Source organism: Clinocottus analis, unplaced genomic scaffold (genome assembly GCF_023055335.1).
Source record: "Clinocottus analis isolate CAN_PGR_092001 unplaced genomic scaffold, fCliAna1.0.p SCAF_8, whole genome shotgun sequence".
Lineage (NCBI taxonomy): Eukaryota > Metazoa > Chordata > Actinopteri > Perciformes > Cottidae > Clinocottus > Clinocottus analis.
Genome location: NW_027176240.1, coordinates 1,837,408 through 1,852,170, shown reverse-complemented (window position 1 = coordinate 1,852,170; position 14,763 = coordinate 1,837,408). Strand labels below are relative to the sequence as shown.

General features: G+C 41.6%; 3 protein-coding genes across 3 annotated transcripts; 1 reads left to right on the top strand and 2 right to left on the bottom strand.

Annotated features, from left to right (window-relative positions):
• Nucleotides 1–198: 198 nt before the first annotated feature.
• On the bottom strand, nucleotides 199–2,762 carry cox20 (cytochrome c oxidase assembly factor COX20). The gene is made up of 4 exons (XM_068568288.1): nucleotides 2,555–2,762; nucleotides 1,966–2,080; nucleotides 1,208–1,271; nucleotides 199–703 (listed from the first exon to the last, which is right to left on the bottom strand). Exons 1-4 carry the CDS (start codon nucleotides 2,585–2,587, stop codon nucleotides 556–558), a joined length of 360 nt encoding a protein of 119 aa, XP_068424389.1. The 5' UTR covers nucleotides 2,588–2,762; the 3' UTR covers nucleotides 199–555.
• Nucleotides 2,763–4,999: 2,237 nt separating this feature from the next.
• On the top strand, nucleotides 5,000–7,055 carry lhb (luteinizing hormone subunit beta). Its single transcript, XM_068567959.1, has 3 exons — nucleotides 5,000–5,093; nucleotides 5,726–5,847; nucleotides 6,810–7,055. The coding sequence occupies exons 1-3, from the start codon at nucleotides 5,000–5,002 to the stop codon at nucleotides 7,053–7,055; spliced, it is 462 nt and encodes a 153-aa protein (XP_068424060.1).
• A 1,544-nt stretch (nucleotides 7,056–8,599) lies between these two features.
• Nucleotides 8,600–14,763, bottom strand: LOC137779771 (high-affinity choline transporter 1-like). Its single transcript, XM_068567957.1, has 8 exons — nucleotides 14,580–14,763; nucleotides 13,298–13,411; nucleotides 12,569–12,724; nucleotides 11,957–12,105; nucleotides 11,280–11,423; nucleotides 10,092–10,245; nucleotides 9,736–9,953; nucleotides 8,600–9,130 (listed from the first exon to the last, which is right to left on the bottom strand). Exons 1-8 carry the CDS (start codon nucleotides 14,761–14,763, stop codon nucleotides 8,600–8,602), a joined length of 1,650 nt encoding a protein of 549 aa, XP_068424058.1.

Sequence of the window (14,763 nt, the reverse complement as noted above, 5' to 3'; positions counted from 1 at the left end):
TTTTCTTTCTTTCTCTGACGCAGCCATAATTCAATATTGTTTCAATTAACACAACACAAAAACTTTGTATTTCACATTTTCTTGACACACTAATTGATGGGAAGGCAGCGATACCTTTTAAAAAAAGGAAAATGCAGCTGCAGCAGCTACTTTACACTGATGAAACATCCCAAAATACACACAAACACATCATTTCATCAGCATACAATTTATTTAAATACATGATAATAAAAAAAACAACCAAGGTTTGAGGTGAATTTGAACTTTTCAGACGTGAAGACAGGATGAATCCACGCCATGTGATGTCACGCGTCACAGGGTTTGTGGGAATTTAACCGGTACATTTATAAAATATTCAATTTAAACATTTCTTTTGGGGTTGTTTCAGGATCAGGATGCAAAAAGTCCACATGTAAAGGAGCTCGAGTTGTCAGACAAAAAACATGAAATACAGGAATTTCAGTTTCTTCCATCGTTTGTGCAACCGCAGTCAGTCTTTTTAAAAGTCTTCTTCCTCTCCCAAGAGGAAGGAGGCATGAATTTCAGCGCTGGAGGTCACGAGGGATTCGCCGGTGGCGTCTCCGCTCTGGTTTTGATCGCGGGGTCGAGAGCGGTGCCCTCGTACATCACCTTGTTCTTGAGGCCGTCCTGGACCATCCTGAGCTGCGCGCGCAGCTTTGCGTGGTGCATCCTGCAGTAAAACCTGAGGAGGACACACGGCAGGCTGCCGGTTACCAACACAAGTAGCTCGAGAGGATTCGCTCATAGTTTGGGCTTTAGTTTGATATGCTGGGAGACTTTCCCACAATGCACTGAGCATCTCTCTTCTCCAAAATCTCGCTGTGTGCATTTTTATCCTACAGATGCACGTCACTCTCCTGTAGTTTTGTGCTTTCTCGTCTTTGGATTTCTGCCTCCGGGGTCGTAAAGTCTGGAGCTACGACGGTCAGATCTCAATCGGCTCGATGTTTCTTCCTCTTTTATGGAGTTTTGTCCGTAACACTGACACCAAGAGCTTGCTCATAAAGACCTTTACTATATGAAAAGTGTCATGAGATAACTTCTATTGTGCTTTGGAGAGGAAACTGCAGTAAGAAGTGAGCTCATGTTTTCAGAAATATGCAAATATTGTAAAAGGGTAGACAATAAAATGCAAATAAGAGACAGAAAAGAAGAGGCAGAAGTGCGACTCAACATAAAAACCTACCAGGAGCCGAGTGTCGTGAGCATGAAGCCTGCAAAGCCCACGTCAAAAGACCGCTTCACCCGACCTGCAGACAACAAAAGAGTCGATGTTTTGAGTATTTAGCTTCATGACTTCATTCAACAACGTGGTCTTTCAATTTGAGAGCCCGACTTGATTGAGTTCCTGCCTGAAAAAAAGGCTGAATATTAAAAACATCCTCAATAAGTCTCGCTCTCAAAACTGAAAGACTACACTTTGGGATGAAGACGGTGGAGACAAGATATATATTTGGTCAAAAATGATTATCTTTGCACATGTTTTTGCACCATTTTGTCTCCAGACCTCTTTTCCTCTGTGTTTGAGTTGTCGCAGGAACCCAAAATTAATTCCAATACTTGTGTTTATTGTATGTATTTGTTCAGCAAAGTCTTGGAAAAAAATGTATATCTATATATATATCTGCAAAACAAAATCACTTTTAAAAGATATTTTGATGGTAACTATGAACATCCAGCATGATATGAGTCAGATTCCCCAAAAATGCCTCCTGGAGCGTCAATAAGACACCTTTTTGGAAAGATTAGGACCTAAAGAATCAGAATCTGCAACAAAAATCACAATAAAACAAAGTCTTGGTCTGTTAGGAAGGAGTGTCAGTCAAAAAACGGTGTCATTCGGGTCAAAAATGTAAAAATATGACGTATTTTATGCCAAAAGATTGTCTGAATGGGGCATGCTGGGTATTAAAAACACACAGTTCAGAATCCACTGAGACTCACTTGTGGCCAGGAAGTGCAGCATGCCGGCGGCTATCGAACCCCCGGCTCCATGCAGGATGGCTTCTCTGGCACACGGAGTGTTCCCGACGTCCAGGATCCCCAGCAGCTTGAAGCCCTGAAGCACCAGGAAAAGAGGAAGTAGTACCTTAAAAGTGACTTTATTTCCGTTTCTCTTACAGCAAGTGATACTGAGATCTGTAGTGAATCTATACGTGTTTAATTTGAGAAGAACAAACAATTGTTACCAACACTTATCTGTATTAACAGTCATTTTACACACGCATTGAAGCAAACCTGTGCATGTTGTCCAGAGAGTAAACGACGCCATGTTTTTCTTCTATTGAATGAGCCAGAATTGATGGTGTATTAATGCGCATTGATACGCCTTCAATTGGTAATTAATGACATTTGGTGAATAATCTGCAAGACGAATTTTAGAAGAACAATGTTTGAGACTTTCAGTGACGTGAAGTTAGTTTTCTGGATGTCACCTTCCACCGTTTCTGAACATTAACCACTTTGGTTGACCTTCCTCCATTAAAAAAATGCTTCCGACCAGCGTGACGTCACCGTTAATATACTCTCTCACCTTGGCTTTGCTCGCCTCCTCTTCTTCCGCCATTGCTCCTCGCTGTTTGTCTCGTTGTGGACCGTTTATACTCAATATAACTCGAGAAAACCCGTCATGTAATGGTCATTTTCGTAACCAGTCACTACGCGCATGCGCTGTACTGACTGAATGGGTCCATCTGCTATTAATCGCCGACTTGAAACAAGCAACCGGCGAATGTAAAGTTCCGGCTTAACGTTATGTAACCGAGGGGGTCTTCTTGCGCATATATGTTCTTCTTCCGTTTCCCCCCTTCAAAATAAAAGCCCCGGAAACACACTCGAACACTGCTTCCTAGAGCGCCGCCCAAGAGAATAGCTTACAGTTACATTATGCAGTTAAATTGTTATAATGATTTAATTCTAGGCCATTTACTGTATATACATATAGAATTGTAAAGTTATTCTAACAACTTCACAATAAACAAATTATAAATATGTGAACTAGTTAAAAGATGAGGTTTTCTGGATGGCAATAAAAATGTTTGTGTGTAGTGTGTATTTTCCCTTTTTTTTTAGAAAACTTTTTTTTAACTAAATGCAATGACATTTTGTTGATATTTTTGCACCAAGATTAAAAAGAAGAAAGGCCTTACTATAATAAGTACATCAAATTTTTATTTTTTTCAAGTTTTTTCTACAAATCCTGCAACAGGATTGTGCCCATTTCATATCAGTTATCGTTTTATACTTCATAATTCCTAGCATGAAAAAATAAAGCAGTAACATATGCCAAGTGATTTTATATTCTACATACATTACAGTTGCTGTATATGTCCTATATATTTATTTTTGCGACCCAAATCTCCACTGGTCATCTAGTCAACGAAGGTTGAAAAATAAGCTGAATTACTGAATCTGAAATCCCTGTGCTTGAATGTCGGATGTCTTCTCATTTGTCCCCCTCAGAAAGAAAAAAAACAGATCCTACTGCGTTATGGCAACTCATTAAAACCATCATTTCGTAAACGACACGGATCAACGTCATGAGTGATCCATGTCGGGAGGAAGTCAGCGTGTCACAGTGATCCCACACTGATAAAACAGGATTATTTCACCGGCAGCAGCAGATCACTCCTTGACAGTCGTCATCCAGCTCTAAGGTCACGATGGAATTCACATAATAATTTCCACAACCAGCTCTTCTAGCAAAACAATAACAGCATTTAGCAGTCTGGAGGGATTTAGATTCAAACTGGAGGTTTTATTACTTTTTCTTGAAAGCCAACACGTCCACCCACACGGGAAACACGTTCACATCCATTTAAACATCTTAACTGTGTGTCGTCATCAGTGGGATCGACGCGTATTAAACGTTTCTGTGTAAATCTTGTGAACAATACTGAGCAAAAGCAGCTCTGGACGTCTCACCCTTTGGCCCATGAAGACACTATTTATATCTGTAATTAAACAAAGACGGATGAAAAGCTAAAAAGCTTCAGAGTAAATGGTATGACAGTTCAACATAGCGCTGATGCTAATCCCCTATTGCAAAAAAAAGCATCACAGATAAAAAAAAGTCACATAAATTGAAAAAATTAACATAGTGAAATATCAAGATGCAGCAAAACTATATTAGATCTATGAAAGAAAACGCCATGCTACAGTAGGCTAACTGTCACTTTAACCTTCAAGTTATTCCTCGGTGGTTTTGATTCTAGTTCAGCCTCCGGTTACAAAGCCTCCTCCTTCTTTCGACAACTCCAACTGTGCCGGTGGCCTTCGGCAAAGACACCGAACCTGCCCGCGCTCCCCTCTAATGCCACATAATGCTGCAGCTTTCATGTGCGTAACAGGATGTAAAAGCGATACGGGGAGAGTCTAATCCCCCTGGTTAGGAGGAGATTAAAACTGCGCTTTGTGCTCTCTTTAACAAAGACAGGTAACCATGGGGTTATACCAGCATTTCTTCCTGGATACCAGGCGCCGCTGTGCCGTATAAAGACCGAGCGGGACACCCGGCCTCGGCACACACACGCCTGCAGACGCCCCAGAGGTCCGTCAGGCCGATTCACACCAACAAGCACCATGCAGGCACCATTTATCCATTATTTATCCAATATTTAATCCTATATGTTTCCTTTTTTATCTTTTTTTGTATGTTTTAGTGTGGCTAGAGTGTCGTAGAATCAAATATAGGGAATAGCGTTAACTGTATTAATCAGTGCTTTTAAAAAAAAACTGTGTTAATGAGTAGAAATGAACATGTGGTCAGACAATATATAAGATAAAAGAAGCAAATGTCAATTTACAGCAAAGGCGAAAGAGTTTACAGGTTGACGCTAATAACTTTATTCATAATAAATAGATGCTGTGTTCATGTTTCATGGATGGGGTGGCAAGTTGTGTGTCTTTTACGTAGGAAGTTGTGCATGTCAAGTAAGTTATTCATTGACTAACTAACCTGCTTTGCCCCCTCTGCAGGATGACGGCTGTACAGGTCAGAAGAGCGATGCTGCCCGTGATGTTGAGTTGGTTTCTGGGAGCCGCATCTCCCATTTGGCCCCTAGCTCCTGCAGGTAATTAACCCTCGTATGGTGTTCATTTTTTGTGTGTTATTGTAGGTCTGTTGAACCCACTGTATTTTTATTTTTTTTAAATTGAAGTCTTGGTCTGTTAGGAAGGAGTTTCAGTCAAAAAACTGTGTCGATCGGTTCAAAAATGGAAAACAAAATATTACACAGTACGTTACGGCTCACAAATACACTAAATTTGACAGTCGTTTTTTACAGTGTGCTTTTCAACTCGATACAGGTGTAAAATAGAGCGAGTCAAGTTTAAACCAAAAATGTGAGTTTGGGTTTTGTTGAAAGTTTAAAGAAAAACAATAAAATACATGAAACCACAAAGGGAAATATAACACATGGCTCTCCACTTCCCCTAAAAGTGAAACAAATAGCTGTGTCTGAATGTTGAAGCATGTTAGTGCACATGAATGAAGCGTCACGTGAAAGTGGAAGCGGCATTTACAAAGAAAGAAGAAGTGTGTTACGCTTAACAGGAACCTCGAACAACACACCAGCTAAAATTTCAGTAATGTCGAACAAGCGATTCCATCGCCCGCTAATGTGTTCGCCTCTCGTGAGGAAACAAAAAGTGTGTGAGCGGGTGTGTGAAAATATGCAACATGGAGGCCCTTTTGTCCCACCAGCGGAGGCCTTCCAGCTGCCGTCCTGCCAGCCCGTCAACCAGACGGTGTCTCTGGAGAAGGAGGGCTGTCCCAGCTGCCACCTCGTGGAGGCCACCATCTGCAGCGGTCACTGCAACAACAAGGTATTGTGGGTAGTAGTGGAAAAAACAGACCTTATCATTGCTTAAACAGCCCTTCTTCCATTGCACTGACACACTTTTTTTGTCATAAAACAATGTTGCAAATGAACATAACAGCTTCAAACAGATAGATACACATGCAATCACATCTAGGAAATCGGTATAATAACATATAGTGTATATATATATATATATATATATATATATATATATATATATATATATATATATATATATATATATATATATATATATATATGTTGTATTTTTTTTTGTTGGTCCAAAGAGGAGTTGCTTCTTGCCGTCTTGTGGCGTGACGGCTGATAGATCACAGTGGCCTTCTTCTTTAGAAGTAGACACACCTGGTTATGTTGCTCCCTTGAAATACACTGTAAAAAACGCACTGTAACATTGATAGTTAATAACTGGCAGCCATTAACAAGTGACTTACTGTTAAAAAAAAACAACAACACAGTATTGAATCAGATTATTTGTTAAAGTCATTTTCGACAGTACTTTTTAGGTGCATCATTTTTTACAGTATATTCTTGGTTACTGTGATTTCCCCACAGCACTACTGTGTTGTTTTTTTTAAAATGACAGTATAGCTTTGACTACTGTAATATTTAAATGAATACACAGTATTTTACTGGGAAATAGTTTACAGTAGGTTACTGCTCACAAACACAATAAATTTCACAGGCGTTTTTTACAGTGTAGATTTAGACAACAAAACCAACAGGATTTTTGTTTGAGTCCTTCTCTTCCTGCAGTACATTACATTTAGCTGACGCCTTTATCCAAAGCAACAGGGAGCAAATTCGGGGTTTAAGTGTCTTGCTCAAGGACACATCGACTTTGACTACTATGGGCGGGGCTCGAACCACCGATCTTCCGATTGAAAGACGGCCGCGCTGACCACTGAGCCGCAGTCGCAAAAAAAAATCAATGCCTCTTTTCTGCAGGACCCCAACAGAAAGGTACCGTTCGGTAAAATGTACCAGCACGTGTGCACGTACTTGGACTTGTACTACAAGAAGTTCGAGCTCCCCGGCTGCGCCCCCGGCGTGGACCCGGTGGTCCGATACCCCGTGGCCGTGAGCTGCCGATGCAGCCGCTGCTCCCTGGACACGTCCGACTGCACCTTCAAGAGCCTGCAGCCCAACTTCTGCATGAACGACATACCGTTCTACTACTACGGCCCTGCGTAACAGCAGCACAAACACACTATATCACTGTCTTACCCTGCACCTACAACTCTCTTGTAAATAAAAAAAAACAAAACTCTTGCATTTTAAGTGTGAATACGATTGACAGTTTTGTTTCTATTCAATGCACGAGAAAAAAAAAAACACCCACGCTGAGCATTTCTTGGAACTGAAGACTCGAGCGGACGTTTCCTGCCGCATGCAGCGTCACTCTTATGACTAATGTTTACGCAACACATGTGTGATCACATGTTCTTTGAGCACATGGTTAGGATGCTTCAGGGAAACAGTGGCGTGCAACGTTGTTCATTGAGGGTGTTAAAATAGCAACAGTGACAGTTTTCTTGTGGTAAAATTACAGAAGTAACTGCACAGTAAGACTTAAGATGGTGATTTGCACTTGAAAATGTGTGTAGATGTTCGTCACTTAAGGCAATATTAATTTAAGAGCGTGTGGATTACATTGACTTTTATGCAGAGGAAGAAAATGCTCAATATAGTCTGAAGTAAATTGGTTGTTTTAATGTCCGAGAGCTGTTTATATGAAGTGCAAAATCTTTGTTAGATTAAGCACATTTTCTTAATCGAAAGCAGCCGTTACATCGAATAAAAGAATGGATGGTAGTTTAACTTTTTGGAAACCGTGCACGATAATCCTCCCGCTCCTATTTTAAGTCCCAGCATGCCCCATTCAGACAATCCTTTGGCATAAAATACGTCATATTTTTCCATTTTTTTAACCGAACGACAGTTTTTTGACTGAAATTCCTTCTTAACAGACCAATACCTTGTTTGATTGTGATTTTTGTTGTAGATTCTGATTCTTTAACTCCTAATCTTTCCAAAAAGGTGTCTTACTGACGCTCCAGGAGGCATTTTTGGGTAATCTGGCTCATATCACGCTGGATGTTCATAGTTACGATCAAAATATCTTTTAAATGTGATTTTTTTGCAGATATCCATTTTTTCCCTAAGACTTTGCTGAACAAATACATACAATAAACACAAGTATTGGAATTAACTTGGGGTTCCTACAACGACTCAAACACAAGGGAAAAACGTCTAGAGCCAAAATTTACCTCTTAACGTGTCGGACAGCGCGTCAAAGTATGAGATACATCACAACACCAAAACGACAAGTTTTCATATCATTTTGATTTCACACATCCAAAACAATAAAAAAAACTACTCTTCCAAATATGCCATCATTTAATTCTTTAATATCAAAAACAGATTGTGATTAATACAATTAAACCATTAAAGCTGCTGGCTCAATGACATGTATTCCAATTCAATAATATAATATTGTATATAATATTGAATAATATATTTTTTTGAAATAACATTCAAGTTATAAAAATATTGCCTCTGCTCTGCAAGATGTTTTGGAGGCATTTGACTTTGTTCAATATTTACTATTCTCTACAAGACAGTTAAAAAATCCTGTTCCTCCAGTATTACAATATTTTTTTTTTGCTTTTTAAACAAGCTATACAATACATTTTTTTAGCGTTAAGGCCCCTATGTTTGGTACAGTTTGGTGTAGTTTATAACTTTGAGTCCAACATTGGATCCGAGGCCCCGTCATCCTCACTCAGAGGTTGTGCCTTGCGGTTGTCTTCGCCGCCGTCTGACGGCCGGACTTTAACTTTAAACACGTCCCACGCCTCCGGCACCAGTCCCTTGTTCAAGAGCAGCTCCGTCAGGTAGGACACCAGCAGCGTGGTGCCGAAAGCGGTCAGCATGCAGATGGTCCTGACGGGGGAATACTGGACGTAGACGCCGTCTTCCAGGGTGCATCCCGGGAAATGGATGGCGGGCGGCAGCGCCATCATGGGCTCGCCGCACAAAACCCTCAGGAGGAACCCGGCCAGGAAGCCCGCGGCGGCGCCGTAGCCGTTGGACACGTTGAAGAACAGCACGCAGACCAGCTGCGGGAACATCAAGATGTAGGCGATGTCGCCGCCCAGGATCCAGAAATATATGACGCCCGCGCGCAGGAAGGCCAGCGACGTGCCGGCCAGGCCGACCACGAGCACAGAGACGCGAATCACCCACCGGATCTCAGTCTCCGACGCCTGCGATGAAACGAAATACAGAGGAAAGTCACAAGGGGTGGTAGCGATGGACGGATACTCCCTATAGGTCAAAGGTAAGCACAGAATCAGGCAAATCCCAGAGGTGTTTCTTTCTCTTACTTTGCCTCTTCATTTAAAAAGCCAAGACAACCATTTCCCCCCCCCCCCCCTCCCTCCCCCCGATTCACATAATGGGGATGTGAATCAAGCGCACACATTATTAAGCTATGGGAAAAACAGATAAAAAAAATGCCCATTGGAGGTCACTGTATAGAAATACAGTGACCTCCCATAAGCATAAAAAATGCTCAGGTCACTGTATAGAAATACAGTGACCTCTCATGAGCATGTTTTTTATCTGTGTTTTTCCCATAGCTTAATAATGTGTGCGCTTGATTCACATCCCCGTTATCCATCAGGCGCTCCCTCACTCACTCCTTCCCTCCCTCCCTCCCTCCCTCCCTCCCTGGTCCTCAGGATCTTCTTGTAGATGAGCATATTTTTTATCTGTGTTTTTTCCATAGCTTAATAATGTGTGCTCTTCATTCACATCCCCATTATCCATCAGGCGCTCCGTCCCTCCCTCCCTCCCTCCATCTTTCCACCTCGGTCCTCAGGATCTTCTTGTAGATGTTTGAGGTGAAGATGGAGGCCGCGGACAGCAGGGCGGAGTCCGTCGACGACATCACGGCGGCGGCCACAGCTCCGATGCCGATGACTGAGATGTAGGGCGGAGTGAGGTGCTGCAGCGAGAGGGGTAAAATCAAATCCGCCTGACCTCGTTCGAAAGGAGACGGAGACCCGTAAGAGGTCAAGTTCCAGTCTGGGAAGCAGCGGAGGGACACGATGCATCAGTCAAACTGGTAAGGTAGGTACCGTACAGAGGACATAATGGGTTCAGGATGGCGATGTACAAGCTCCACCTCTTTATTTTTAATTTTACAAATTGGTATACAGTCACCTGTTGATGCAGCCACGGCCCCGATGAGCACGGGAGGGATCCCAAACGTGGGGATGAGGAACGCTGCAGCGTAACATCGCAACTTGGCCGTGGCCGACGAAGAAGCCGATAGCGTCCTCTGGTGGAAGTCCTGGAAACCGAGGTCCCCCATGCTCTTTGATAGCGGGACAAATATTAGAAGAACAGAGAAACTGTTAGTCCACAATAAGCCCTCGTGTTTTTTTTTTCTTGCATCAATAGTTTAAAAAAAGGTGTAAGATGTTAAACTAACATTACCATTTAGAGGGCACTCATTGAAATATGTTGTGAGGAAAATGACCATATATGGTTACATGGACGATAAACGTCTACGTAGTGGAAAAGATATTTTCTGACAAATGAATGCAGAAAAAAAAGTCTACATTTTTCTTTTGGTTTCCAACAGGTATGTGAGGATATGCATTCTGCAGCAGGTAAAATAAATGTCCATTAGACTTTAAGTTGCTGTGATGTTATGAACTTAGATTTGTCCGACCGTTTCTTCCAGTTACTCCACGTGTAAACCATCGTTTCTCTAAACATGGTTCAGCAGACCCCACTGCCGGTAAAGTGTGGCATCCAATTACACTTTAACCTTTTGGAAACCATGCGTGAAAATCTTCACGCGCCTATTTTAGGTCCCAGCATGCCCTATTCAGACAATCTTTTGGCATAAAATACGTCATATTTTTCACATTTTTGAACCAAACAACAGTTTTTTTGACTGAAACTCCTTCCTAAGAGGCCAAGACTTTGTTTTATTGTGATTTTTGTTGCAGATTCTGATTCTTTAGGTCCTAATCTTTCCAAAAAGGTGTCTTATTGACTCTCCAGGAGGCTTTTTTGGGGGATCTGGCTCATATCATGCTGGATGTTGATAGTTATCGATAAAATATCTTTTAAAAGTGATTTTTTGCAGATATACAATTTTTTCCCAAGACTTTGCTAAACAAATACATATAATAAACACAAGTATTCTAATTAATTTGGAGTTCCTACGACGACTCAAACACAGAGGAAAGGAGGTCTGGAGCCAAAATTCCAGTTTTCCAATGAGTTAAGGTCATTGTAAGAGTTACAGCTGAACATATAAAACTATTTTTTGTGCTGCACGCATTAGTCTTGAGTGTTTTTTTTCCGAAAAGCATCAAATGCTTTTCATTGCCGTACCAGAAGCAGAAAGATATCGACCCACATCCAGGCTCTGTCTGCAGTCAGAGAGCCGACCCAGGGCGCCTGAAAGGTGCGGTTGAAGGATGTGGTGGTGATGTCAACGGCGGTGGGACTCATGAGGAGGAAGGGGACACACAACCACTGAGGAGAGAGAGAGGTACACTAAAGATACACAAATTGAGCTCATACGACTGTGGTTAAACAGCATGAAGGTTACCAATTTTACCCACGACAGTTAGTTTAATCCTCACACACAGCACTACTCAGTCTGCCAGAAAGGAAAAGGCACATCCTGTCCCGTTGCGGCAGAACCGGAGTCTGCAAATAACCCCGGATGATGTCAGAGTGACGTCAGCATTATCGCAGTCTGGCCTTGGGACAAAGCCTGTTTCACAAACTGTCAAGTTGTTGGATAAACTGGCATTTAGAAGGCAGGGAGGGTGTAATAAAAGATGCTATTGTGGGAATTTTAGGATTCTTTTTTTTTTGTGAGCCCATACAAGGCAATAAAAAGTAAGGACATATTGCAATTAATCAGTTTTTCTGTTTTCTTAATTTATTCGTACGAAGAGCAAAGAGAAACCACAGTCGAATTCCATGTATGTGCACATTTACATGGATAATTAAAGCTGATTCTGAACACAAAAGTGCTCCTAATAATTGATTAAATTTACCGAGGTGAAGAAGATGAGGATGAGCTGGATGACGTCCGTGTAGGCCACAGAGTAGAGGCCGCCCAGCAGGGTGTAGGTGACGGCCACGGCGGCAGAGATCCAGATGCTCGCGGCGTACGACAGATCCAAGATCACGCTCATGGTTAGGCCTGCCACACACACGACAACATGGGAACAAAATGGTCCAACTTTTTGAGACTTATTTAATTAATAGATTAAAGAAAATGTAAATCCCTTTCAAGTAAACCAGATTGCTCCATCTGACAAAAACTAATAACATGTGCAATCACTGCAAATAAAGGTAGATATGTGCAAAAAATAACTCATATTTGTCAAAAAAAGATGACCAAGGAAGCCAGTTGGATCCCTGTTTTCTCCCCATAGCTTAATGTTGAAGTGTCTTTGAGCAAGGCACTGAAGCCCCAGAGCTTCACAGCAGCACAAAGCTCCCCCCACTAATCACTAATCCCCCCCACTGTGGGATTAATAAAGAATCTGCATCTGCCCCACCTGTAATACCTCCGCGCCCCACTAGAGGGTCGCGCCCCACAGTTTGAGAACCAATGCATTACACAAAATGCACTCTGACACATACACACACATCAAGATTACCCAAGCTGATCAGCGTCGATGTCACCCAGAGGATTTCCGACACCAGCGGCGCGATGGAAAACAGTCCACTCAGTCCGTTTCCGTACTTTATCTGGAACGGGTCCATCATGGTCACGTACTTCCGGGCTCTCATGGGCTCAGCGAAGACAAGACCACCTTAAAAAAAACAGAGGATAGTTCTGATTTTCAGAGGTTCCTTGGAAAAGTGACTTTTTGACGGCGAGGGATGTTTTTTAAAACCAAAGTGATATTTGTTTTAAAATAACAGTGAAATAATTGTTTTTTTTTTGCTCGCTGTCTATTTTTGGACTCAGCGACAATTATTAGATCTTATTAAATCGTTAAAAAAGACGCCTCTCATCACTTCATCTGTGTTTGGGTCCAAATAAACGCCTGACTTGGGTCATTTTCACTTTTTTAAATTTAATTTTCAGTGTCAGTTTCGTTAGGAAATGGATGCAAACCCCAAAATAAACAAAATAATGTGTCAACTTCAAATGCTTATGTCATATATTAATGCACAACACGCTGTCCTGATTTAAATAAGAGGCTCTCTTTGCAAATAACAGCTGAAATGTTTTAATATGTGGATTTGAAACCGACAAAAAGAAATCAAAGTGTCGAATAAAATGAATGCAAGAGGCAGCAGACGGGAAACTCTGAAAGGAGTTGAAGTGTCGTTTGAGGAGTGAGCAACGAAAGCAGAAGAACCTGTTGATGTTATCTCACCAACAATGAACGTCAACGTCGCCGCCAACGGCATCACCGCCCAAATCAGCCCAAACTTTGGATTGTACACCGTCTCAGCTGTGCCGATGATGAAGGTCCCGCCGACCCAGGTGGCTGCACACACACACACACACACACACACACACACACACAGCTCATTGTCACGTTCCTCACATGTCTTTGTCATTGTGTAAGGTGTGAGTGTAAATTCCTTTACGTAATAAATATATTGAGCAGGTTTCCGCCGAGAGAGGACTGTTGTGCGTTAACTGAATTGTGTCTTCAGTCTCATGCACGTGAATGGAAATGCAAACAGACATGTGCACACAGACTCACAAAAATAAATAAACTAATGCATGTGAAGAACTGGAACTGGGTTATTGACCCCTTTTACCTGCAGTCAGCCCTCTGGCAGTATTCACATTTACTAAGCAAACGTTTGCGGCATCGAGCTTTGAGGTGGAAGTTCGCAACCAACTGAACTTTTATAGACATAAAAATGACTAACAGGTATGTAAAACACAATTATTCTTATTTTCAGGTGATTATATACTAACAATAAGAATGGAAATAAGAATAATTGTCACTAAATTTTAAAAAAACAGCCACTAGATAACGGCATAATGCATGCTTTAGTAACTAAAGCATGCTTTAGTAACTAAAGCATGCTTAATGCGGTTATGTAGAGCCTGTTTTGTATGCTATGGCAGTCAAGGACCAATAGAGGGCGCCACTGGGCACAAAGATGGGAACAACAGCTCGTGATGCCTCAGCTCAATTTAGTCTCTGCATCCAAGAATTATCTCCGAAAATGTCACAAAAATATTCCAATTCTGATAATAGACCCCCCGAAATACTGCACAATGTACATTTAAATTTAAAAAATGTACCATATAACTATAGAGAATATGAAAGAGCAGCACATACACGTACTTTGCATTTTGCACACCGTTTAAACTTAATTAATGTCCTTAAACACACACTGCACAGTTATTGTATTCTATTGTGTGTATATATTTAGATGTATGCAGTATTTTTTTTTAAATATTATTTTTAATTTTATTTTGTATATACCTGTCATCCCTGTTCTTATATTTTTTTTGTTGAGTTTATTCCATTGTGTGTCTGTAAAGTGTTGGGCGATAGTATAACAACAAATTTCCCCTTAATTGGGGATTAATAAAGTGACTTTCTCTCTATCTATCCATCCATCCATCCATCAAAACAATTGAGATCAAGCAATTACAATTATTATTATTTTTTTTAATTTTAAACATCTCACCGGTCGCCGTGAAGATCCCCATCACCGTCTTGATGTTCCTGTTGCCCAGCAGCGCCATGTCGGCGTGGTCCGCCTGCGTCCTGCTTTCCTCCCTCTTGGATTTGACGGAGGCCCAGATGCCGACCCCGAGCACCAGCAGGTAAAACACGATGCTAGCCACGAGTCCCGGGACGTTGAGCGCCAT

What these genes read in the sequence shown, in the direction of transcription:
- LOC137779771 (XM_068567957.1), bottom strand. Translation starts at nt 14,763, where the DNA reads ATGGCGCTCAACGTCCCGGGACTCGTGGCTAGCATCGTGTTTTACCTG. An exon ending in GACGTTGACGTTCATTGTTG is followed by an intron (nt 12,725 to 13,297) that starts GTGAGATAACAT and finishes GTTTTTTTTAAG; the next exon opens with GTGGTCTTGTCTTCGCTGAG. An exon ending in TCGATATCTTTCTGCTTCTG is followed by an intron (nt 10,246 to 11,279) that starts GTACGGCAATGA and finishes CCGCTATCAAAG; the next exon opens with AGCATGGGGGACCTCGGTTT.
- lhb (XM_068567959.1), top strand. Translation starts at nt 5,000, where the DNA reads ATGACGGCTGTACAGGTCAGAAGAGCGATGCTGCCCGTGATGTTGAGT. An exon ending in TTGGCCCCTAGCTCCTGCAG is followed by an intron (nt 5,094 to 5,725) that starts GTAATTAACCCT and finishes TTGTCCCACCAG; the next exon opens with CGGAGGCCTTCCAGCTGCCG. An exon ending in GCGGTCACTGCAACAACAAG is followed by an intron (nt 5,848 to 6,809) that starts GTATTGTGGGTA and finishes TCTTTTCTGCAG; the next exon opens with GACCCCAACAGAAAGGTACC.
- cox20 (XM_068568288.1), bottom strand. Translation starts at nt 2,587, where the DNA reads ATGGCGGAAGAAGAGGAGGCGAGCAAAGCCAAG. An exon ending in AGGAGGCGAGCAAAGCCAAG is followed by an intron (nt 2,081 to 2,554) that starts GTGAGAGAGTAT and finishes CTGGTGCTTCAG; the next exon opens with GGCTTCAAGCTGCTGGGGAT. An exon ending in CTCACGACACTCGGCTCCTG is followed by an intron (nt 704 to 1,207) that starts GTAGGTTTTTAT and finishes TGTCCTCCTCAG; the next exon opens with GTTTTACTGCAGGATGCACC.